Source organism: Syngnathus floridae, chromosome 2 (assembly GCF_059516105.1).
Source record: "Syngnathus floridae isolate MCC-2025c chromosome 2, RoL_Sflo_1.0, whole genome shotgun sequence".
NCBI lineage: Eukaryota > Metazoa > Chordata > Actinopteri > Syngnathiformes > Syngnathidae > Syngnathus > Syngnathus floridae.
This window is the reverse complement of record NC_142414.1, coordinates 7,013,481-7,039,060: the sequence shown is the minus strand read 5'-3', so window position 1 is coordinate 7,039,060 and position 25,580 is coordinate 7,013,481. Positions and strand designations below refer to the sequence as shown.

The 25,580-nt window shown below is 41.1% G+C and overlaps 1 protein-coding gene across 7 annotated transcripts; it reads right to left on the bottom strand.

Annotated features, from left to right (window-relative positions):
• Window positions 1-162: 162 nt before the first annotated feature.
• On the bottom strand, window positions 163-24,982 carry gpr153 (G protein-coupled receptor 153). 7 transcript variants are annotated; one of them, XM_088369992.1, is made up of 7 exons: window positions 23,027-24,982; window positions 22,855-22,945; window positions 14,279-14,839; window positions 11,536-11,965; window positions 8,974-9,163; window positions 6,897-7,081; window positions 163-3,109 (listed from the first exon to the last, which is right to left on the bottom strand). In XM_088369992.1, the coding sequence occupies exons 3-7, from the start codon at window positions 14,629-14,631 to the stop codon at window positions 2,342-2,344; spliced, it is 1,926 nt and encodes a 641-aa protein (XP_088226118.1). In that variant the 5' UTR covers window positions 14,632-14,839; window positions 22,855-22,945; window positions 23,027-24,982; the 3' UTR covers window positions 163-2,341. The 7 variants fall into 7 exon arrangements, with proteins under 7 accessions (XP_088226118.1, XP_088226117.1, XP_088226120.1 ...); XM_088369991.1 differs by having other exon boundaries at window positions 22,855-24,982; XM_088369994.1 differs by lacking the exon at window positions 22,855-22,945.
• Window positions 24,983-25,580: the final 598 nt, after the last annotated feature.

The window sequence follows — 25,580 nt, the reverse complement described above, 5'->3', positions numbered from 1 at the left end:
CTACGTTTAACTAAATCTGGACTTGAACTCTACTTTCAACTCATAACCTTGTCGGAAATTTGAACCGTTAATCCTACTGAAACCTTGATTTAAAACCGCTACGCTAACTCAGTTGATCGTTGTGTTTAAAGGAGTTGAAGGGATGCAAGTAAAAAAAGACTGTTGAATCATCATGTAAATTTAATTAGTCACAACCTTTTTCAAACAAAGTCGTCGTCCAGGAACTTATAACATAAACATCATTCATTGGCTCATGAATCTTTGAATACGATACAAAATTCTATATTCAGATCGTAAATACAATAGAAAGTCAAACATTTACCAAAGAGGAATGTGATTTGATAATGCTATGACAAATGTGCACTAATATAGGAAACAAGAAAACTGATCATTGAAACAGAAGATGGACAAACGTACAACCATTGGATAAAGGTTTAATGTAACTCTTGATATTCATTACCTTTGCATATGTTGTTATAAAACTTCTTTTCCAACCGTCATTTCCTATACCTTCGGTATTTCCATGACTGGCTTTTCATTGCTATAGTTTTGACTGTGTTGTTTGACCTTTTTATTTTTCAAACCTTTCACATGGAAATGAATTATTAGTGCACGATAGACAAGTGTAAAACGTAATTAATTCCCTCTTGTAAATGGCGGCACCTTCCCAACCTGATTTAAAAGTTGGCTTCCCTTTTATAATAAGCAATTTTGGGCCCTCACCTTTGATGGCATCACATCCAACATCATTGACAGAGTTTGGGACCACCACTCTTACTTAACTTGAAAAATGTTTTTGTACAGTTTGGGAACAAGTTGGACATCATTAGCAGAATCTGGAGAATTTATTATTTGCAGGCATATGACCAGGAAACAATCTATCCGGGAAGAAAAGTTGGAGTACAGTAATACAAGAAAAAAAAATCTCCAGAATGTCCAGCTCCTCGATGTACCGTATATCTTCAGCATTTTACAGGTAACAACATCAAAGAGCATAAAGAAGATGTGTATGTCATCTTCAAAGAATTCACATATGTGGTAAGTGCTGGAACAAAACATGTCCTCAATGAAGCTTCTGGAATGTGAAAGGTGAAGAGCCACCGGTTTCACAATCACACATGAGTAGATACAGTATGTGCAGATGGATTGTTAACCCTCCTGCTATATTCCATAAAAGATTAAACCTATGGACAATTCAAAAGGGAAAAAACTTCATCTGCCTCTTAGATTTATGTTTATGTTTGGATTTATGATTTTTCAAGATTTGGTTGAGTGAACCACCGGTGTCAAACTCAAGGCCCTCCACTCAATTTTTTTTTTTTTTTATGGCCCATGAAAGCGAGCCAAATATTGTTAATAAGCGGCCATTGTTTTGAACTCTTTATTCATTGTAAAATGGGGGGGGGGTACATTATACGATGGGTAGAGGATTTGGGTTCCCACTCAGACGATATAAGCTGAGGGGCAAGGAGTGTATAATTGTCTCATGCTCTAGGCAAATCAATGCCTTGTCAATACTGACAGACATGCTATTGGTAGAACAGTAATCGTGGTAAATCATTTGAATGTCAGTGTGGCACAAAAAATACTGACACTTTTGAAACAACATTCTCTTTAGATGGGGCCAAAGCGGTAAAAAATGCCATTTTTGTGTTTTTACAGCATACAACTTCTCTCTATTCAAATAGTTACTTTTGTACTTGTCCATGTCCTGCTTTATTAAAAAATTAGCTAATGTTGCAGTTGGAAAAGGTTTAAGCTGTTGAGGTTAAATGTCATCAAATGTGTTCCTGTTTACATAAAAAAAAAAGTGTAATGAGTACACAGAGATCAACCGCAGGGTGTTTGGAGTCCCTGTGCTGCGGTTTAATTCCCGATTTGCCATCAATTAGAATTCATCAATATATTGTTCCAGGCAGAACAATAAAATGCTCTTCCACTAGATAGTAAGAGATATGTTAAACCTGTTGCCACTCAAACAACAGAAAAAGTCATGGCACAAAAAAGAAATGCTGGATTTTTTTCCTAGTTGGATAGCTGTGGCGCTTCAAAAGACTTTTACCAAAGGTTGGAGTCATTATTTTGACCGGGGTGAAGAGTTAAACATGGTCACAATTTCTTAGTTGTTGTGCACTAAAGTTGAAGTCAGTGTGCAAAAGTGTGTGTGTTTTAATAATTTTGTTAAGGTCATGCAGCTGGTCATATAGACTCACGAACATATTTTGGTGGACCAATGAAACAGGTCCAACAGGAGGGCTAAACAGTCATTGCACAACTTTCAAAAAGGGAGTGGCCGCGATGAAACCAAAGACAAAGTCACAATTTCTAGGGAGATGTTGTTTCAGGAAGCAGAGCCACCGGAATCTGAGTGAAACGTGATATATCCCGAAGAGGATGCCGAGGGTGTTCTTACAAAACTGTTTGTGCCTCCTTTGCTGTCCCCCAAGCACGGCTGCCTGCGCAGGGACCAGTCGTCCGCTGCACGTGCCTTGGACCTACAAGCAGGTGGGGGAGTACGTCGGGTGAGCCTCGCAGGTGAGCCTAAGTCCCGGTCCCCTTTCCCGGACCTCCCGTGACAGCTCGTCCCATCGGGCGAGCTTTTGTGTTCCGAAAGACGCCTGAGTGCGTGAGGCTCGCGTTCGAAGTCTGTGAGCGCAAAGTGAGGCAGGATGACGGCGTGGCGCTCGTACACGTCGGGGATGAGGGCAACGGTGCAGGACGCGCGCCGCGGGCTGTTTCTAGGGCTCGGCAGCGGCGTCTCGTCGATAAAGTTGATGACCTCGTCGCGGCTGAAGCAGCGCGGATTGTCGTCGCGGTAGTCGTAGACACCGCACGCCACGCGCGGCAGGTGCTTGAGAGAGTACGTGTCCTCAGAGCGCCGCCGCTTGCGATGAAGGTGCTGCTGCTGCTGATGATGATGATGGTGGCTCTCCTCGTGGTAGGAGACCAGGCTGTTCCTGCGCCTCTCGCGGCGCGGCAAGGTGGAGCTGTAGCGGCCACTCACTATCATGTCCTCGCTGGAGCCCCAGCGGTGAAGGTAGGAGGGGTGTATCCGGTCGTTGGTCCACATGTCGGTTTCGTCGTGGGAGTATCTTCTTGTAGGGGGCACCTGGACGCAAAACATGGAGAAAAAAAAAGTGCTTTATGTGTGGCTACAGACTGCCCGCGGTCAAGACGCAATAGTCACGTATTTCTTTCACAAAGACCTTAGAGCAGGGGTGTCAACCTCATTTTTGTTGCGGCCCTCATCCCAGTTATGGTTTCCTTCCGTTTTGACTCTGAACCCCAATAAATGTACGATCGCCTCATCAGAGGCTCAAATACAAAAGTTTAAAAGGAGGGGGGGGGGGGGTTTAACAACAACAGCAACAAAAACAAATAAATTTTGTCTGAAGGTACTTTTTGTTGTCACTCATGACACATTACAGTGGATTAAACCAGTGTTTCCCAACCACTGTGCCGCGGCACACTGGTGTGCCGTGAGAGACGTTCATTGGGATTGTCCAATATTAATTGTAAACAGGATCGCCAAACCACTGGTCAGTTCGCGCAAGGCCTGGTCAGCCACTTGCTAATCGTGCATGTGTGGAGAATCGGAGAATCTTGAGATTTCATATTGTGTCGATCTGATTGTATTGCATCGGCACATATTCAGTTTATATGTGTGTTGCTGTGTGCTTTTGCTAACAGTGACAGACACTATGACGGTTGTGGTGCGTTTGTGGTCCAATGGAAATCAGAGCATGCAGTTCAACCGGAGAACCTGGATTGGTTATTTTTCAAATACGTAAAATAAGCAGTCAAGTCGAGATTCCTCGACTGTGATAGCCACTCAGCTGCTGTCAGAACAGCAGAGCGTCTTTAAAAGTGACTTTGTTCTTATTGTTGCAATATTTATAGACCTAGTCTAAAACAGTAAACAAAATCACGTTGATTCTTTTATTTTAATCACAATCACTTTAAATAGTTTATTTCTTACACCGTCTAAAACCTTTTTAAAAAACTGTCACTTTTATTTAAAAAAAGGAATACAATTTAAAGAATATTTAGTATTTATTTCTATTAAATTATTCGACTCTCCATACATATATAGGAATAGGACTGTACGTGTTTCGTTGTAATATAACTGATTTTAATATAGGAGCTTAACAGATTTTTGTTGGCGGTGTGCCGCGAGATTTTTTCCAATGAAAAGGTGTGCCGTGATTGAAAAAAGGTTGGGAAACACTGCATTAAAAGAATACCTAAAGGACACATAAGCATAGTGCGCCTTGTATTGATTAGTGGTATTTTTTTTTTTTTTACCACTAGTGCCAATTTTGGCCTTCGAGTATAAACTTGAGCTGGAAATCAAGGATATTGAATAAATGCATTTAAAACATATCCTTCATTTATGGACTGCACACCAGTAAGATAATTGGGTGACGTTCTTACAAGTGCCAGCAACATACGGTGAAGTTTAAATGTGCGTCCACGAGATGGCAGAGTGTGCAAACCACCTGTTGGCATTCATTCAACACAATATCAGCTTTGTACACATAGGCCTACATTTGTTGCGACGTTTTTGTCTGGTGCTGTGCTGGTGCATTTTTTTGTAAAATATTATGTGTCTTGGCTTAATAGGCATAAATGTTGGGAAACACTAATAGAGATCTAATACATTTGACTCTACACATTCAGCCCATACTTAGCATTGATATTAAAACTGAAATATAAAAACATCTAATCTAATTACATTATATTTCTTTTCAACAGTAAATTAATGCTTCTCTGATACCAAGCAACGTTACCAAGAACTGTTCATAGAGCCTCTCGCAATGGATCTGATTAATTTGTACACCTTTTCATCACATCGCGGTGGATCAGGATTTATTAACTGAATAGCAATTGTGTATCTTCTAACATAATGTACTCACATTCCATTTTGCCCTGATAACTTATGCGAGAGAAGGAGGGTGTTTGTCAAGCTGACGTCATAGTCACAAGGTTCACGTCAGCCTTCACCCTTGTCGTGGCTTTTTCGTGAAATTCAGAGAAAAAGTGAGACAGCAGACGATACAGTAGCACTGTGAGGGATTCCACAGCAGAGGGCAGCACAAGCATGACAAGTGATGTGAAATGCAGGACACGTGGGGGGGGGGGGGGGGGGTACGCACAAAATAATACTAAAAAAAAAAGCCACAGAGGCTTTATTATACAATCAAGGTTAAACTGAAGGCAAATAGCAGATTATCTGAATGTGCTACTTAAGCACGGTGGTGCTACTCATGCATTTATCATCTTATGTTTAAATGGGAGCCTTGAGACACAAACAATGGGAGAAGTATGGCTGAAGTGATGGCTACTGTATGCATCTCTGTTTCATTCAATGAAGATGTCCTCAAGGTCAATTTCTTTTTCTATCTAATAATCAAGTGACCCAAAGTACATTGCTGGGACTGCAGACCGGAACTAAAGCCCCTGTCGAGTTAAATTGACAAAGATGGCACAGTGTTGAGATGCAATTGTAAAAATGGGAAAGAAAAAAAATAGATGCATAACTTTTCTCTCTAGTTACATCATCAACAGTCTTCCAGGCCAGGCTCAGCAAGTGAATTTCATCAGTTCAAGTTTGCCCAACATATCTCCTCAAAGCAACTCTAATGTATTGTATATACAAGACCAGCATTACAAGTTTGTCTAAATAATTTATTATGGAATTAATATAAAATGATGATCAGTCGTTGTTGAGTTGCCCTAGAAGGCTGTATTCCATCTGAAAAGAAGTGTGGATTGTTTGTTTGTTTGTTTGTTTGTTTGTTTGTTTGTTTGTTTGTTTGTTTATAATAGACCACCACAATTGATTTGAAATAAAACAACCAAAATGTATTCAGCATTTAGCTTTCATGAAGGACAGACATATTATATCCATTTTCCGGGGCTCATAAGTAGTTGGACATTCGAATTACTCATACTTTTCAATACTTGGATGTGAAGTCAGATGAAGTGGAATGCTCATATAGCTTGACAGATGCCACACATTTCAACTGACCGGCATAAAAACAATGAAAATAAATAATTAAAAAGTACAACTTGCCGTTAGGCTAATTGTAGTTGTAATTGTGTGCCCCAAGAAAGCGTCATATAAATCTGATGCATTCACATCATTATTATTTCAATTGAACTATAAGACAAGCAGTGATTGGGATAGAGAAAGTTAGTAAAGCTAAGCCCTAAGGGCTTCACCAACCAGTTCATTTTTGCATTTTTAGCCATGCAAACATACATAGATGAAGACTCGCTTTTGCTACTGTTATACATTTATGTGAAGGACTAAAGTTGACTTGTCCACGAGCCAGTTCGACCCTTTAATGTGGTGCTCTTTGAGCTGTTCCTGTATTGTTGACCAGTTAATTTTTGAAAAAGCTTGTTTTGCATTAGAATGCATTGATCTATCAGTAGCTGCCAGCTCAGGATTAACCCTAACTCAAAAAAATGGTATCTGCTTCCTTTTGAATGAGTGGGAGTACACTACATCCTGAATGGTAAATGTCATCATTTGATGAAATATTTCAAATGAAAGCTAAAGGCTTATGCTTAAGCTCATCTTGTTTATTTTGTTTCAAATCAGTTGTGGCAGTGCATAAAGGCATAAATCACTGTTCAAACACCTTTCAATCCAGGAGTGCCAATGGTCTTATTTACTAAACATTGGGCATCCGGGATAGATTTCGGAATCAGGTAAAAAGCACACGCACGCACGCACACAAATCACATGGTATATATCTGATAGCATCACAATGTCTGTTAAAGGCCCGCAATGCCATTTGACCATGCACATTAGCAATGAAGTGTCATTCAAAATAGGTATTGTGATCAAGTAAAAAGAAATGAAGAAAATCAATAAAAGAATATACCTGCAAATACTGCATTTTATCTTCCTGCTGTTCCCTCATTGGATACCCTTGCGGGACCCCCCTTTCTAAGGTTGAGAACTCATACTTGGCATTACGGTCTACGGTCACAATTTCAGGCGCTGAGCTATAGTCATATGGTCTGTCATATATTAAGTCGACATGAATTCCTCCATCTTGGCTGTTTTCTACAAAGTGCAGAAAAGCACGAGCGTCAGGGTTAGATAGCAACGGATTCACAAGACAGACAGACAGACAGACGAATAGAAAATAGTGACAAGTTCAATTGCTTTCTGATTTGGTTTGCCTTTTGTTTTAACTTTGTCCTGCGGGACTGACTTTAGCTCAGAACAACTTGCTCTTTCACTTTTTGAATGCAGGAATCAACACAAACCAGAGAAAAATACCCCAATTAGAACATTGGAGTTAATTTAGGATGTGTTGAGCTTGGCTGTAAAATGCTGCATTTGAGGGAAAACTGTGCCAAAGGGATGGACGATAGCATTTTTTTTTTTTTTTTTTGCACAGGCAGGTGGGCATGCAAGTCAGCAGCTTAGTTAAAAAAAAAAAGGGGAAAATCCTTATACATACAACTGTGATGAGTTATACATGGCAAGCCCTCTGGAAAAAGAAAGCAGAGAACTGGAGGTGTTAATTATCACACAAAATATTGGCTACCCCTGTGTTGCTGTTGTTACATGACCTCTAACCGGACAACATGCACTTCTGATGACTGACACCAGGGGGCTCAACATGTTTAAAAGGTGAAAGGCGTAAGGGCAAGGGGGAGGGAGAGTTGTGTGGGATGCAGATCCTCTTAAACCATAAGACAACATATTAATATGCATATGTTGTTAGTCCACATGATCATGTCCAACAACTGTTTTCTTTTTTATGATTATAATATGGCCCTATACTCTCAGCCTGATTCTGCTACGTGTCAGTCGGAATATAATATAAAATTTGAATAATCTCCAAAACATGGGGCAATGCTGTACTTGAGGGTAATATGACCATAGTGATGGCATCAAAGTGATTTTCTGCTTCCTAGTTTTCTGGTCTAAATAAATGGCAACCATTTTATTTTATCGTCCCGTTGTTATGAGCCAAAATAACTCGTTTTAAAAGCAACGGAGTGAATAAAGAGCTGCGAGGTAAATTTGGCCTTTGAGTAGCAATCAGTCACTTTTTTTCACATGGTGCTCATGTACATGGAGAAGCAAATTTAAGTAGGACATAGTAGTGACCACAGATGCTTGATAAATAGACCCTTAATATTGGAGGTCACGTGGTAACATTTGACTTCATGGGAATAAATCCCCAAAATATATTTTGGTATTCCAATTCTCGTTAAATATTAAGGATGTATAAGCAGCAAAACAGTACCATTAGCTTGACTGGCTTTTCATAAACTGATGTTCCTCTTGGCCTCGTCAAGTCAGATGGAGTTTATCTTTAGAGGTCTTTGAATTTATAGGAACACTAAGGTCTTGCTTTTGGTTCCATGTACAGAAAGTGCGATGGCTGTGTGTTAATACAAGCTAAACATCCAACATGAGCTTGCTTCTCACTTCCTTTTCTACAATACTACTCATCAAACTCCGCTGTATGCAAAAAACTACAATAGCTAACAGCATGAGAGCCCCACAGTTAAATGTACGTTTTAATCCAAATTGAATTTAAATGACTACATGTAAATTATTACATCTGTTTTTTATCAATCTCCATCCACAAAGGTGGTGCTCTAACCCCTATCCTCACCAACCCGTAAAGACACCAAGGAAAGGGGGGGGGGGGAATGGACCAAGCAATAAAACATAAGCAAAATAGAAACAAAACATTGGCTGACAAAAATAGTGAAAAGGTTTTGCATAATTTTCTCCATGGCCATGTAAAAAAAGAAGAACAAAAAGATCTACAAGTGACACATTGGGCGTGGTCCAAGGTTCAGGGGACCTTTAGAAACAGAAATCATCCACCACATTGATGTCTTTGGGTCAAGAGAAGGGAGTGACAAAGGATGCTGGGAAGTTAGGTTGGGGGGGAAAAGAGAGGAGACTTGAATGTGGGGGGAACTTACCCTCGTCCACCTCGTCATTGGACATGATGGCCACGCACTTGTCCCACACCATGCGGATGTCGGCCCGATACCGGTCACAAGCCCAAAGGAACATGGGCAGCAAGATGGACTGCACAATGGAGCACCAAAGCACACACACAACCATCCAGTTGTAAGAGCGGTCAAACTTCAGACTGGCAAAGCTCACCACCTGTGGAGACCATAAAACAAGAAACACACAAGTTTACCATATGACTGTTGGAGGGCATTAAAAATAGATTTTCTATATCCAGAATATTAGTATATAATCATTAACACTAAAAAGCTACTTATCACAATCCAAAAAGAAATTAAAAGAAAAAGAAATTAGTTCAGGTTCAAAGTCAGTCAGACCACATGATGTTATTTATTTGTTTGTTTGTTTTCAATAAAAATAAACAAAGTTTCATTTCCATTTTTGTCATAACACAGCATTGTATCACTTAAAAAATCATGGACTGCGAGGTGACAGTGTTTTTTTTGTTTAAATTGGCTAACACACTGCCTCACAATTCTGAAATTTCAAATCCAGCCTTCCTTTGTTGAGTTTTTATGTTACCCCCATGCTAGCATATGTTTTCTCAGGGTCCGCCAACTTCCAACCACATTCAAGAAACTAGTAAGTACTTGAATAGGCATCAACGTGAGCACAAATGGTGTTTTTTGTCTTGCTGGAGCCCAGCTGGGATAGGGGCCAGCTCATCCACGACCACAATGAGGAGAAGTGAAATAGGAAGTGGATAGATGCATAAACATGAACTGCCTCGTGGAATTTGAAATCATGTTCCATAAAATCAACGTGCACATAAATCACAAACAATTACTAGCATCCCCAAGTTTATTATTATGAGTGCTTAGGACAAGGGTGCTTTGAGAGTTTGGACTGTGAAGCAGACTTTATATCTATTTATATATTACTTTTCTTTGATTATTTATTATGCTTTTCAGCAGGATCAGATGTGTATTGGTATAATTTATTTGAATTAGGGTGAAGCCAACACTTTATTTCAAAATTTAGTGTTTGAGCACACTGGCAAAAAATATATATACTTGTCTGAGGGTGTGCTATTAAAAAAAAAATGCTGTTTTCTTTTGAATCTTTATGGCTCTTCCAAACATGAAATCCAATTTTGCTCCCACTACAAATCTATTGCCGAGTGCGTGAATCATCACACAAATGTAAATGAGCATCTGAGAACATTTATTCGTGTGTTTGTTCTTCCTATGCATTTAAATGGCTCATTACATTTGGTGACGAGAGATTTTGTTCTTTGTGTCACTAAATATAATCTTCCATCACTATGACCTCCCTCTATTTAGTACACACTGTATAAACAGACTGTGCAGTACTGCATTACCTTTCTCAAACCAAGCAAGAGGACTGCACATACAGCACATGAACAAAACAGCAAAAAGTGATTCAATTCAACTTACAAAAATGAACTTGCCGGTGTTCTGATATATTCTATTTTTTACAAAATTCAAATATCAATAAAAACTTTTGAATATTGATTTTTTTAAATCATTATGATTGATTCATTACTGCAGCTGTATACAAACTAATAGCAATACAGATTATATTTTCAAGCAGCTTCTTGCATATTTTAATGCATCTTTTACCAATGTTTGATCATCATTAAACGGTAGAATATTCCGGAGTCGCAGAACATTTGCTGAATACAGGCTTACAGGTCTGGCTTTTAGTATTACATGTAAGCAGTCTGAAGCTGGCTCCATGCTCTCGGAAACACGATGATTTGGGTTCTAAAAAATGAATGAGGGCCCGAGGCTGGAATTTGCAAGCCAAATGGGTACAGGTTGAAAGAAGAGCTTGCGCCTTCATTCGTTGACAAGGAGCTTCAAGGACTCTTGTTGAAGTTGTGGCGAGTGACTTGATACTACAGCCATCCCTGCCTTCCGAACCAACCTTTTCTCCCTTTAACGGGCCCACACACTCACACACGATATGACTTCATGGAAAAATACACATCATCCATAAGCACTGAGTCTGCCCTACTTTCAGATGAGCATTTAGGTTTATGTAAATAATAAAGCAGCGTGGCATGGCGCCACAGCACCATCAGGTCGTCCTGTTTAATGTCTTTCCAAGCAAACTGCAAACAATGAGCAATGACGAGATGGTGAAATGGAAAAGGGCAATTTCAACATCATATCATTTGATCATCATTCTGCAGTCAGTTTGATTGGTTAGACAGAAAAAGGATATTAACTGTAATAAATTGAAGAACAATGAAGAACAAATGTGATTTGTGTGTGGATTTTTAAAAATTACAAACATGTTGAGTGCATTTTTCCTCATAAAAAAATGAAAAGGAATTTATGATTTGTAGGAGCTGGAATGGATTAAATTGATTCCATGTCATTTCAATGGGGAATGATGATTTTGGATACCCACTAGGTGCTTTCAATCCTAACATGGTCGCAAAACTAATTAAAAGATGCATCACAAAGCACCTATGTACATCACACAATGTTTTGCTGAAGATCAAAAATAAGTTTTATAAGCAAATGCGGTGAGCTCACCAGTATTGGGAAGCCGGTGAGAAAGTCATAGATGAAGACAATACCACTGATCAGGTAAGTGATCTGCAGCGAAGTCTTAAGAGGTTCTGACCCGTCAATGGAGGATCTGCGCTTGCCCTGGGCGTCCTCCACCACAATGGTGGGGACGTTAAACTTGTTCTTGTCTGCTTTGTGGCCTGCCTGAATGGAGAAGGTCTGGAAGAGAGCAATGCCGATGCAGATCACACCCATAGTCACGCTACCTCCAATCAAGAGCAGGAAGCAAACCCCAAACCCCAGGCCAATCTCTGTCACAATAAATCGACAGTCAGATGTATAGAAGCGGTCACTGGTGTCGTGCCAGCCCACTGCTGGAAGAGTGGACAGGATGAAAGAGACCATCCAAATCCCCATCACTGTGTGCACCGCCTGCTTCTTGGTGTTGCTTAGCCTGGAAACACAAACACACGATTTGGAATAGGAAAAAGTCAAAGTTAGGTCAAATTCATTTACTGTATGGAGAACTTAATCAAAGAAAAGTCACAAAGGGCTTCACATGCCCACAATTGACAAACATTAACATCATCCTCTGATTTTAACTGCCAGGAGGGCAAGAAAAATGTTTGTACTTTTATGTAATATACGCGCTCTGGCTGGACTGACATTTAAATGCTTACAGACTTGGTCAAATTAAATGCATTTTTAACGGTGACAACATTTTATTTTAATTTATTATATATAGTATATATATATATATATATATATATATATATATATAAATAAGTGTACCACAATCAAATCAAATATTTTATTATCATGTTACCATGTCCTAATCCATTTGAAAGGTTTTTTTTATACATGATTGCAAAATGAAGGGCCTCTGCTGCTTTGTACAAAGACAAGGTCTTCTTGTCCCTTTGAGCAATAACACTAGCCTTTCCTCAATATGCCTCCAGTTCATGTAGCAGTGAGATTGCATCACTAAGCAGCTTGAATCTATTGCGTGAATGAGCTTCGCAAAGGGCAGTGGATGCTGTGAGAGAGCAGCAGCCCAACTACAAGGTTGAAATTCATTATTCAGGCCTTCAGTGTGTGTTAATGTCAGAAACAAGGCAGCCATGCTAGCTCAGCAGGGCAAAATGGAACCATTGGAATGAAAAACGAACAGCATTTACATGGCGTTTTTGCTGTTGTCATAAAGTAACTGAAAATTGAAATGAACTGGTGAGTACAATGACAATTAGAAAGGAAATGAAAGGTGGAATGTAACAAAAGCATAAAACTTGCAATTTACCATCTGGCCACAAGATTAACTACATTTCCAAACTCAAATGTAAGAATTGTATGCAACATTATGTTGACTTAAATGTCCAGGTTTGAACAGTAAGCAATTCATAATTCAATAATTAAACAATGTTTATTTTTGTAGTTCACAGTGATATGGAACAGCCCCATTCCATCGAGTGAGCTGTTCTTCTTTTGACTGAACAAGGTAACCAACATTTTTGATGACACAGTTGTCCAATTCACACCATTGCAAAGTACACTCACAGAAATGAACACATTGTAAAAGTTCAAATTAATGTTTTTGAAATATGACACACAAAAAGGACTCAAGTTAACGGTGTCTTATGCATATTATGTCTTGGAAGCACACACATTCTTTGTTTCTCAGCATTGGAGTAACGATGAGATGTCTTGATCATCACCACGTATCACTGCACTATTTTCTAAACATCTCACTCACCACGTGACAAATTTGTCATTCTGCAAAACTCCTATTTTCAGTTTATGGATGCTGTGTTTGTTGGCTTGGGTAATGTGTGCTCTTGTTGACCACAAAATGAGAATGTAAATCGTCATCATTTAGCAGATGGTCTGCAGAAAACCAAAGACCTTTGAGGAGTGCCTCAAGGCGAGCTGCAGCAATGCCATAATAATTATATAAGAGCAAAAAGTATTTTACTGTGACGCAACTATCATTGCTAAAACACATCAAAGGTATCTTTTGATAACCCATCTAAAGAAAATATGTTGTGTAACAAATAGTTATACATTTAGCCTAATGTAAACAAATTAGATTCCTACTGCCTAAAAATGGCCAACATGCATCCGAGATAAAAATAGTGTCAAAATCTTATTGCAAAGCAAGCAGCTATGTGTGAATAGCAGATGTCTCGAGAGTCTTGCAAGGCCAAACTGTGTTACTGCTAGATCATGTTGTCTGCTAACAGGAATTTTCCATATTCAGTGTCACTTTGTTAATATCATTTCTTGTTCGGAGCCAAATGTAGCTGAAAGCCAGAGCTGGCAGATGCTCCATGTGGAATATTCTTCCGTGGTGTGAGCTCAAACAGAAGCATTGGCTGGAGACAAGTGTCACCTAATACACAATGTGAGATTACTCGTTAAGGACTATATTCAACTTTTTTTTTCGCATGCATGAGGTTGCACACTTTCAGTCTACGAGAACTTTCCTGTCCATATTTTGACCCACTCATGATGCACAACCTGATAATGAGTGCACAAGTATCAAAGATGTATGATTCATTAAATTCCGAGGCTGGCTGTAAAACTTGATTCACACAAATCTGCAAGTGGCTTTTTTAAATTTATTTTGTGGAAATAATGTGCAGTTGTTAGGAAACGAGCTTTTTTTTTTAAATGTGAAAAGTAGTTCCCGCAGTGTGCCGAATTTGGGACGTATCTTGATTTTTTTGCTTTATTTGTTTAAAGTAGAATATCAAAAAAGCTAGGGTCTCACCTGTAGTTGACAGGCCAGCGTACCATCCACATGCGGTGATAAGAAAGTGATGTGACGGAGAAGCAGGTGACCAGCGTGAGGGTGTAGAAGGTGGACACAAACACCTTACACAAGCCCTCGTTCCATTCATAGTTGGAGTGCTGACGGCGAAGCGTTATGACACAGTACATTGTGATGGGGATGGCCATGTTGAGGATGTGCGTCCCAGCCAGCGTGCAGATGAGGAAGTCGAGTGGCTTCCACTTCTTCTGCTTTGCGCTGACGCTGAGGATGCTCCACGTGTTGGCTAGGATGGACACGCCCGAGCAGACCAGCCAAGCCAACGTGTTGGCGTTGATGATGTCATCCGCCATGTTGGAGAGGGGCGGGGCACAGCCTCGGGGGCCGCAATGAACTGTTGGCAAAAACGGGCGCACGAAAGGAGGAGGAGGAGGTGGTGACGGGCAGGAGGGGGCGCAGGGCGTCGGACGAGGCAGGCATCCTACATGGGAAGGCCACAGCGGGGCGAGGACACGGCAGTGGGGCCACGAGTGGAAGAGGGTGGCAGATCCGGGGGGTTGCCTGGTAATCAGAAACAGAGGTGGTGGTGTGCTGATGTAATCAAATGCCATTAGTAAGTCCAATTGAAAATAATCCTTCATCAGACATAATCCTTCCTCTACGTCAACTAATTATGTGAATCATCACATTTGATTACAGTTCATACAGAAAGTCATTCACTAGTCGCACTTCAGACAGAACAGTGATTTGAAAAGAGATGCAAGCAACTAAGATGCCACTGCAGCAGAGGACACAAAAGGTCCACCCACTCTGTTTTGTGAAAACCTTTCACACTATTAAGGTGACCTATAACCTGTAAAAAATATCTTTCAGAGATATAGTAATAAACTGAGAGTGACGTGGATCAGTGGTAGAGTGGTCATCTCCCAACCAAGAGGTTGGCGGTTTGATCCGCAGCCACTGTGACCATGTGACCAACGTGTCCTCGAGCAAGACACCGAACCTGCTGTTTCTCCTGATGGTGTGTCATCAGTAGATGAATAAGTAAACAGAGAGAAGCGCTTTGTGTGCCAAAGATAGAAAAGCAAGTGACAGCCAGTGACCATCATGTGGATGAAGTATACACAACCTCATAACTGGGATGAGACTGGCATATGTTAAACGGGCATCAATACACTCGTAAAATTTTGGGTTAAAAATTGGACCAACCTAAGAAGTTGAATCCAATTGAGGGTTTGCTTTGTGCTAATGTTTGTGCTGACACAGACTAAACAGTTTGTTCCCTTCTTTGTTACATTTTGTTGAAGACACGTCAATGGCATAGACGTACATCAACAAATAAACTGATTGTAGGAATAACAGCATAGTTAGTGAAAGTGCGTCTTCGTTCTAGCAGGCAAAAAATACCTGGGGTACAAAAAACAAATCTTTCCTTGTGCAAACTGGCCACATTTTCATTTTAACTCCTGTTTTTTTGCACAGCTTAATAACAGATATGAAAGCATTAATGAAAATAACTTTGAGCTATGGATGTGGGTGGAGCATAGTCAAACGTAATAAAATGTCACAACAAGCTACAAAAAATATGCACGTACTGTAAATATTACTGCTGGTGAAGTTCTACTTTTACAACCCTATTTACTCCCCAACACCAGACGATATAGAATGCTGTCCCTCCCACTGTGGGGTGAAAAATGCTTGCCACACAGCCAGGGCATGTTGTCACATTCATTCTCCGTCTTTTGCCTTGTCCAAACACTCATGTGCTGCGGGCTACGGGGCAGTACCCCTGAGAGGGGACACTGAAATGACCTCATCAGCAGCATCATCAGTGCCACAAACAGTGTTTGCAGAAGAGAGTCATTGATGGTGTACAGTAGTTGTTCATTTGCCAGACTTCCGTGCAAGCAGGTAGCATGGGTTTAGTGACTGCGAGTGTAACAATGGTTGTCTGCCTCAACTGGCGACCGGTCCAAGGTGTCTACCTTTTACCCAATGTCAGCAGGGTAAGGCCTCAGCTTCCTTTGACCTTGCATGGGAAAGGTAATGAACAAAATAGAAGGCTGGATGGATGGATGTTCACAAAAGTGAGAAAATAAATGGTCATGTACAAAAATCAATTAAGCACAATTGTACAAATAATCAATTACAATTTGCTCCTTCACATTGCAGTGACAGTTCATAAAAAAGAGACCCTCTTTTATTTGGCCAATAATAAATACAATCACAGCTCAACCAACTGTGGCTCCAAACTGGAAGTCTTTAAGAGAAGTTTGCAAAGCCTACAAGTTGAAGTGATATCGTAGTTACTTCAAACTGCCTTTTAGCAAATAAAACAAATGTGCAGCCTGATAACAAAAGCCCTACTCAATTAACTCTTCTCATAAAAACCTTTCTTTCTTTTCAAGAATTTTAAGTAGAACACTACTGGGACTCAAAGTACACACAAAACCGAAAGTTCTAACAAATGATGATCAAAAAAAGACTATCAATATTCCCTATGGAGACGATCAAAGCAAACACATACATCAATGTTACAAAACTATCACAAAGCATTCAAAACATCAAACCAGGCAGGGGATATAAAAAAACAAAAATCCCAGCTTTGATCCAGGGCTCCCCAGCTGGTTGTGAGGCTCTGAGCTGCTCTCCCACAGCTTGAACCAGGTGCAGAATTTCTGTTGTATGAGCAGCACACGAGCAGTTACAGCAAAAGTATCGAAAAGTCCTCCGGGTTAAAGAAGCTACAATTTTTTGTCAGCATCATTGGGGATCACTACTACGACTGTGACATGGCTGACACTTACAATCCCCATATCACCATACAGCCCAGAAGCACTAGCAACATCAGCCTTTACCATTCCACAAGATGAACTGTTTGACTTGATGGCATCTCGACTTCAAGTCCTCAGTAAGTGCATGCAATGACTTGCTAACAGCAGTGGAGCTAGAAGAAGAACTTTAAAGTCTTGACTGATAGCCTCTTCTTCAAACATTTTCTCTCTCCAACTTCAAGAAGCTGAATGATAACAGAGCCACATGGAGTGACTTAGAACAGACCGTCTTTGCAAAGAATCACTTCAGAGAAAAGTCACTTTAAATAATTTATGTTCAGACCTGATGAAATACGCTGGGGCAACCCACTTGTCAACATGACATACGCTTTGTTTGAGATGTGGTAGCAGAACAAGTGCATTTCTTCAATTAGCTCTGTTGGCTACAGTTTGCTAAGAAATGACAATTATTCCTGACAAAAATAGAGACCACAGATCTAAAATCCCTGCTTTTGTATAAAGCTGGTGTCAGGCTAAAACCTCAAAGTCACATTTTGGTGAAGTTGGTATTTTTTCAAAATTCCATTTTATTGGTCAGTCCAAACATGTGGGTGTTACTTTTAGAAATTATTGACCAATCTAAAGTGTTAAAAATCTTTTTAATGATGCAATTTGATCGGATGAACAAAACGGCCATTTTTGGAGATGATTTGGCGATACGAGAATTCTGCAGACGCCAACAAATAGAGAAGTAACGACACATTCTTCTTTTTGTCACTTCAGTTGGTCTGGTTGGTTTTGACACTGTTTCGATGTGTTTTACATTGATTTAATAGACATGGAAAAACATTGCAGTGTTGCCAGCTGTCAGAAGCTAAATATCCAGTGGTCATCTTGTGCCCGTATCGAGAATAATTAGTTTAAGAGTAACTATTTAAGAGTATATTACAATGATGCTTCAGTGCCTAAGAAGTAGGGCGGGATAACAAGTTTTCATGTGGTGCATAGTGTCAGCCACACACACAGACACAGAGGAGCTCTCCTTCACAGGAGAAGGGATTAGGTCGGCCCTCGGAGGTCACCACACAATCAATCTGCTGCTCATTAGCTTGTTATCAGAGTCCAGCAGCGATTTCTTCATGCATAACCAATCATGTGCAGGACCTGCTCGTTAGACAACTGTCTCCGCAAAAACATTAACAAGGGCAAGGGGCAAGATTTGTGCAAATGTTGCTCCCTACAGTTTGCACAAAATGGTACTTCAAGATTTCCTGACTTAATCTTCCACAAAATTCCATTCAAGGTGGCCCTGATCAGGCTCACGTGTAATTAAGCACCATTAGGATTCTTATTAACTGCATCACCCCTTTGAGGCTGAAACAAAGTAACACAGTTTCAACCAGCACCAAGGTTTGCTTTGTTGTCATGTACACAAGTGACCTACTTAGTACATAACGTAGTTCGGAAAATCACAACATTAATTATTATTATCCTTCTTTAGCAGCTGGAGACGCTTGCTTCAGTCCCATGGGCAACGGACTGTCATTTATAATGTGTATTTCTCCATGATGTCATCTTGTCATTTGGAGTAAAGGCCATCATGTCTTTCCACTCTTGAGGAAAGGCAAAACACATTTGGTTTGCTGTATTCTTTTTCCTTGGTCCATATAATAGCCTAATTCGGCAAGCGAGTAAATGTACTTCCTAAACACCAACAAACGTTAGTCAACGTGTGACAATCTCGTGTTGTGAATAAGTAATGTTGCATCAACTTTGAGCAAGCCCTAAACACAAGAGGACAGAAATGCTGGCATTGATGCTAACGCGAATGCAACATGAGTGGCACCCTGGCTGCTCTACTAATATGTTGGACAACTACGGCAGGTATTCACCATGGCAATGACAGAGACGCCGTTCTCATTATTCAACACTTCACCAAGGTGTTAGTTCAAAAGTAAAAATATGACATATACCTTGTTTCAGAGGTGGACACGTTTTTAAATATGAAATTGAGGCACTCATACCTGAAAGCTTAAACATGACCTAATGTTTTGTCTCACTTTGCTCACTATACAAAATGTAGGTCCTACGAGCAAAAATCTTCAACTAATTCATCAGATATGACGCAGTGGATGTTCCCATACTACCAACATTTGATTCAAATTACTGATGAACGTATCATTAAATGAAACATGCGTCTTGATTAAATGATCGAGAGGAAATATCAGCGATATTGTACACAAAGGTATGCTTCCCTTTGAATGTAAATGCCTGTGCTTGTTTCTACTCTCTGCAATGAACATAAAGTCCTCCAGAGTGTTAGCGAGATCATTTTGTCTTTTATTGACTTGGGCTATGAGACTAGTTTAAAGGCAATCAGTGTGAAGAATCTGCTTATGTGCAGCTTCCATCCTTTATTTGTTTGAATAGCTACTATTTTCCAAGTTCTTTTATGGCTTTTTATGTGAAGACAAGACAAAGGTGCAAGATGACATTCTCCTAATAGTGGTGTATTGTAAACGCATGCCAGAATACAATATGGTGGTCGCTATCCCTCTGGGACAGTTGTAAACACTTTGTTACGGTCACCAGCTTCTTAGAGGAAGTCGCTGAATTTTCCATCACGTAACCCGAGGCTCTCTTCCTGTTTATGTAAAGCTACCTCAAGCTAAGAGTGAGGCAGGATCACTGTTAGCCATATGGCAGGAGGGGGGTGTTGTCTCAACACGAACTGGCCATTCTCACCATTAGAATCTCTCCAAGTCTGTTATTTAGAAAAACATGTACTGTGCCTTATTATCATCATTGCCACCACCACAGGCTAGGAAACAAGAATAGCACGCAGTTGAGCACAGATCTCCAACTGGGCTGGAAAATCTGAACCTGATTCAGCATCAGACTGTGCATATTCATAGATGTACACCTCCTGCAGATGTCAGAAATATTAACTGAGAAAATAAGGAACGTGTTGAGAAATTTCAAACTCAAACATAATGGGTGTCCATCAGTGAAATTGTTTGCTGACAACCAAAGCCTCATGTCACAAAAGATTTCTCAAAGCAATGTGGGTCAGATGATAAAGCAGCACATCTGCTGAGACATTTACGGTTTGCTTCTTTCAGTGCATGGGAAGAGGTGAGAGATGTAGCAAGACAACTCATACATACTACCATAACAACATCCATCACTTGCAATGCCCTAATCGTCTGACAGTTCCTGGTTGCTGTGCTGGAGCAATCTCCCGACTCAACTGACCCGTGATATTCCCCCCCGTTTTCTAAGCTCAAGGGACTCATCGAGGGGAATCATTTTGAAGAAGTGGTCTAGATGGCCGCGAGGACGGGCCTGCAGAGTGTTCCAGAAGAACCTTTCAAAACTATATGCAAAACAATCCTAGGAAGGCGTAGTAGACTCCCTGCGGATGTCCATGAAAAACACTCGTTTGGATTGATGTCAAGCTGAAGAATGACTTTGACACTCTTTTGTGTGTGATGGCGTCTCAAACAACAAAATTACAAAGACTGAAAAGGGGCTTGATGGGGGGGAAAATAATCATTATATAGGGCATTGAGCATGACCAAAACACTGCAAAGAACGAGTGTAGCATTTTTTCTCCATGAACTGTGTCATCTTTTCTCACATTCGTGACACAGACTTTCTAGCAAATTCCATGACTCGTGTTCCCTTTGTACCATGCATGAACATACTCTGTTCAAGTGTACGGTGCCTAAAGTTGACAGACTTGCAGTGCGTTGCTGTTTCTCGCACAATCGGCATGACAAGCTGCGATTCGCTCTTGTTTTATCTTGTACTCGCAAGCTGTGGGGATCCCACCCCGAAAGCCAAGTAGGGATCTGTTAGTCGTTGTAATGGTTCATAAATCTGAATTTCACAGATAAGCTAGTCCTGACGCTCTGCCACGCATCCCTGTTGAACTCAAGTACTGGACAAATACTGTATATTCGTTGGTGGTTCCAGTGAAGGAGTTAAGATATCTTTACACTTTTAACAAACGGCAATGAAAACAAACTCTTTCATGCAAGAAAACTCCATGTGAATTGATGCCTACATGTTCTGTGTTCAAGTGAAGGAAAGCACAGCATGAACACAAAAGACACAAAATGTCACTCGTGCCCCGTGAAACACCGAGCTTGATGGCGGAGGCGCCTGCGTCACATGAACTCTAGCCTGCGCGGCCACATGGCATCCGCTCTATCTGGAGTGCATTAATGGCCTCTGCACTGACATGAATGTCCCATGGTATAGTTGCCGACGCGTCGACACTTTTGCTTTACATTTTCATCGTGATAAAATAACAGGCCTAATGATGCACTTAGTCAACAAGACCATGCAATTCAGAGCAGTAGACGTTTTGGATCTTAAAACCCTCCTGCAAATGAGGAGGAGGCAATAATGTGTTCATTCGTGCAGACTGCTGACAGGCTGATGAGCTGCTTGCCAGGTTTGGTGAAAGAGCAAGAGCCACTGCTTAGTTGCAAATAAACATCCCCATGATGGATTTTTTCGCCCATGACTTGCCAGCTAGGCTGGGCGAAGATGCGCTGCCATATTGCGTGTCAAAGCCAAAAGGTGCACTGTAGAAACTGGGGTTTGCTAACAAAACTACCTAAATACGTTTGTGACAATCGACACGTACATGAATGCTCCACAAGCGCTCAAATACAATTGGGCAAGATTTATTTCCAGTCCGAATTTGGGGAAACATCTGTTCTGGAGTGAGTCTCCGAGGCTCCAAAAGTCTACAGTAGCACCATACGTTTGTAAACCATCCCCTGAAGGGTTGGAAAAGTTGATTCACATTAGCACCAATGAGTTACCATTCATTATCTAATTCTTCCACCCGCTCCGGAACTGAGTGATTTCATGCGCAGTGTGACGGTAAAGTAAAAGGGATGTCAAGTGTGTGTTGACAGGAGGGGTGGGGGGTGCATTGAATTTGACCATAATCATACGAATCATTAGGCCAGTGTCAAATGTATATATTTTTCAAATGTTCATTTTGTTCAGTAAATAAAGAATACGCACGGTGACACTGGTCAGGGCTCTCCAGAAAAAAACAAATACAAAAAACACACGAAATTAGTACTTTGACGAAGCATCATTGTATATCAACTATTTTTATCATGGCTAACAATGCTGTAGTAAAACAGCAGAGTCAAGTTTAAAATTCCCTCTCAGGTTAGCCAGAGTACATATAGTTATTCTTTATGGTTGTCACGAACGTGTCCTTATTCAAACACAAAACTTATGGCAGTGTGCTTGCATGCTGAGTGTGGAAAAGAAACCTCTCACACTTCAAATAGAAACATTTTAAACCTTGATTGTAACAACATAAGAAATGAATACATTTGTATGTGGGAGCACATTGCCTTCCAAGAGAACAGCCCTGTGACGAAAGGTCACTTATCTGGCTTATTTGTTTCAGATGGAGTGTTTTTCCACAACTATCAAACGTGCGATTGTCGTCTTGGACCCAGCACGGTACACTAACGGATGGTATGCTGTCAGTGTGTTATTTCACCTCTCAAATGGGTCATTTTTCATCTCGCATCCGACAAAAATCGATTTTAATTCAATCAGCCAAATAGGTCAGATTAGCTTTGTATGCAGGAATGCTGCGTTCACGTGTCTTCGCATTTCATGCAGGACACCACCTGTTTGGACTCGAACCTATTTGCAACTGTTACAACAATTGTTGTGGTAATTAATAATCACCATGGTCACCTAGGAAAAAAAGCATTTGATCATTAAACTGTCATATAGTGTGGAGCTGATTATCACCTTTGACAACACGCTCAATGCTTCCGTGCAACCGCTCACTCTCCACAAGAGCTGTTCATTTCTTCACAAGAAGTGGCTTGCTGCCCGGCGTCTGTCCAACAGTCCAAAGTGGGCAAAAGGGGTCGAGCCCCTGTAAAAATGATGGAGGAGCCCTGGAGACGGCACAAATTACCTCCGCCGGACTCCTCTTTGTCTTCCTAAACGACGGAGAAGACCGTCTGGTAGAAGATTATCGACGAGTATCGATCACCCGATCAGCATCGTCTTCCCCACAAGGCCAATGGTGAGGCACGGAAGGTGCCCGAGTTATGCGAAAAGCGAGTAAAAAATGCATCATCCTCGTCTGTTCGCTCGCCCCTCACCTCAATCACTCAGCGGCGCTGAGACTGCTGGCTGGCTGCGCGCTCCCGCACCCAACACAGGCGCGTGCGCGAGGCAAGACGCTCCGTGGCGGTGGCGGTGGGAGTGAACCGGCAGGCTGCAATGGGACTGGGGAAAAAATCATTCATGGAAGAGGAAGCCATCTACCTATACACACATGCATACAGCACATATAAAACAAATGCACTATACTATCTAATCAATTAAGAAGCTCAGCATCATGTAATACAATTTGCAGAGCTGTGGAACTGGACAGCATCATGAGATCTTTTTTTACATTTTCTGGCATTAGAAACAGCTCTCAGTACGATGCAAACTACAATCACTAAACTATTGCACTTTTGGGATGAAAATAATGCAACAATTAAAAGTCTCAACATATCATCCTGACAGTTGTCACTACAGTAATTTTTACGCCAATTTTGTTTTCAGGTGTTCCTTTGTGACCACACTGGACCGGTACACCAAAGCTCACTGCATCACGTTATTCATTCTCCTTTGAAATGAGCAGTTTTCATTGACATTATACGAGTGGTTATGTAAGACTCTCCCATGGACGATACATTCAGAGTAGTGCTCTTCTCCTGGGGCTCACATTGTACCCAGTGAGAAAACTAATAGACCCTGCATGACACAAGAGCTGCCTGTAACACAGAGGAGGTTCTGTATCTGCAGGATGCACCTGCCCTCCCATTCACTCACAACTACACCTGGCAGCTGCTAATCGTGGGAGGTCATGGAAAAAAAGCTGTTCTTGATTCTGAAGGAGCAAGAGGGGATTTTGGAAGAGGGACGGGGGCTATTTCCCAAGAGCTTACGTGATCCAGTCAATAAAAGCTGTGCCGTGCTCCCTCGAGGTTTCATTTCAAACAACATCTGTAATTGGACTGCAACAAAAATCAACACAATCTACATATATTTGCTGTGTTTGCTCCAAGTAGGCCAACAAAATACAACAGAAATTAGAAGTGTGAATGGAATTGGGATTCGCTTCATCCAAACTGATAGAGATGCTAAAAAAACTCAAAGAACCTGAAAGAAAAGAAACAATTGCCTTATATAATGGCTGAAGCTATACGATCGTAAGATTGCCAATACCCTGAAAGTGAGCTGCAGCATGAGAGCCAAGACCTTTTAGAGGTTGAACAAAACAGATTACACTCAGAACAGGCCTCCGCTTGGTCCACCAAAGAACTTGGTCGCACATGCACCACATCATATGCAGTCATTGCTTTCAGAAAATAGATGAGTGATGCCAGTATTTCCTGCTGAGGTTGAAGGGGTTGTGGGCCAGCCCGCAAGTGCTCAGACCATACACCGCATACTGCATCATATTGGTTTGGATGGCTGACGTCCCAGAAAGAAGCATCTTCTAAAGAAAGCCTGAAGATAAGTAGAACTGTGAAAGGGAGTGCTGCTCCGTTGTAGGAGTGGTCACAGCCGACTGCAGTCGTCCTTTAAAAGCGGAATGCCGCCCAATAAGATGATTTAACAAATATTAATGCGATGATTCAGAAGTTGTGCATCTCTCTTGCCACCTCTTTGTGATGTTAAGTGACCTGGAAGTAAAAAGGAACAGAAGGCATTCCCACCCACTGGCTCCTCTAGCACCAGGCTGCCCCCACTCTCCCTGTCAGAGCCACACCGTCACCCGCCCACATGTACATAGAAACAAGCTTTAAAACCTAACACTGTCACATGGTCTCACTGGTAGCGTATCCTCGCAAGATAACCACGCCTCTTTAGGCAGGAGTTCGGTCATCTTACAGCCAGCCAAAGGGGATCCCAGGTTAATAGTACCTGCCAGCAAGGTATCCCAGGAATGAAAAGCAGAAAGGCGGTTGAGGGGGAGGGTGTGGTTCTGGGTTCCAGAACCATCAGCAATAATTCCTGCACAAGGAAAGCCCTGCTGGCTACAAGCCGAGATAACAGCAGCTAGCTGTAAAAAGGACTTTGCTGTGAGTGTTTCTCTGGTCTCTTGTGTGTGTGAGACAACCAGGGATTCCAATATTTTTGCCCATATTGTGTGAACCAAAGATGGAAGAATATTGACTCACTTATGTCAACAAGCTTTTGATGCTTTACAGAATTCATGTCTTTTTTCATTCATGTGACCTTGAATGTGACTGTGGCTCAGGTTCCTGTGTGAAAATAAAGCTCCTCAGGCTATCCAAAAAAAAATAGACCATGTATCTTAAGAAATACAAGTGTTGACTCTGCAATGAAAGTTGAGAGTTCTTGATTCCAACACTGACGTTACACTTCATCTTTAATCCATCATTATGAGCCCATAATGGTTTTCCTCTTGCTCGAGGCCATCGTCCATCCTATATAAGTGGCCTTGT

Excerpts from the sequence above, each read along its gene's own strand:
- gpr153 (XM_088369989.1), bottom strand. The coding sequence starts at position 17,171 with ATGCCATCAAGTCAAACAGTTCATCTTGTGGAATG. Across the intron at positions 11,966-14,278 it reads CGCTGGCCTGTCAACTACAG|GCTAAGCAACACCAAGAAGC; the intron begins GTGAGACCCTAG and ends TTGTGTTTCCAG. Across the intron at positions 7,082-8,973 it reads CAATGACGAGGTGGACGAGG|AAAACAGCCAAGATGGAGGA; the intron begins GTAAGTTCCCCC and ends TGCACTTTGTAG.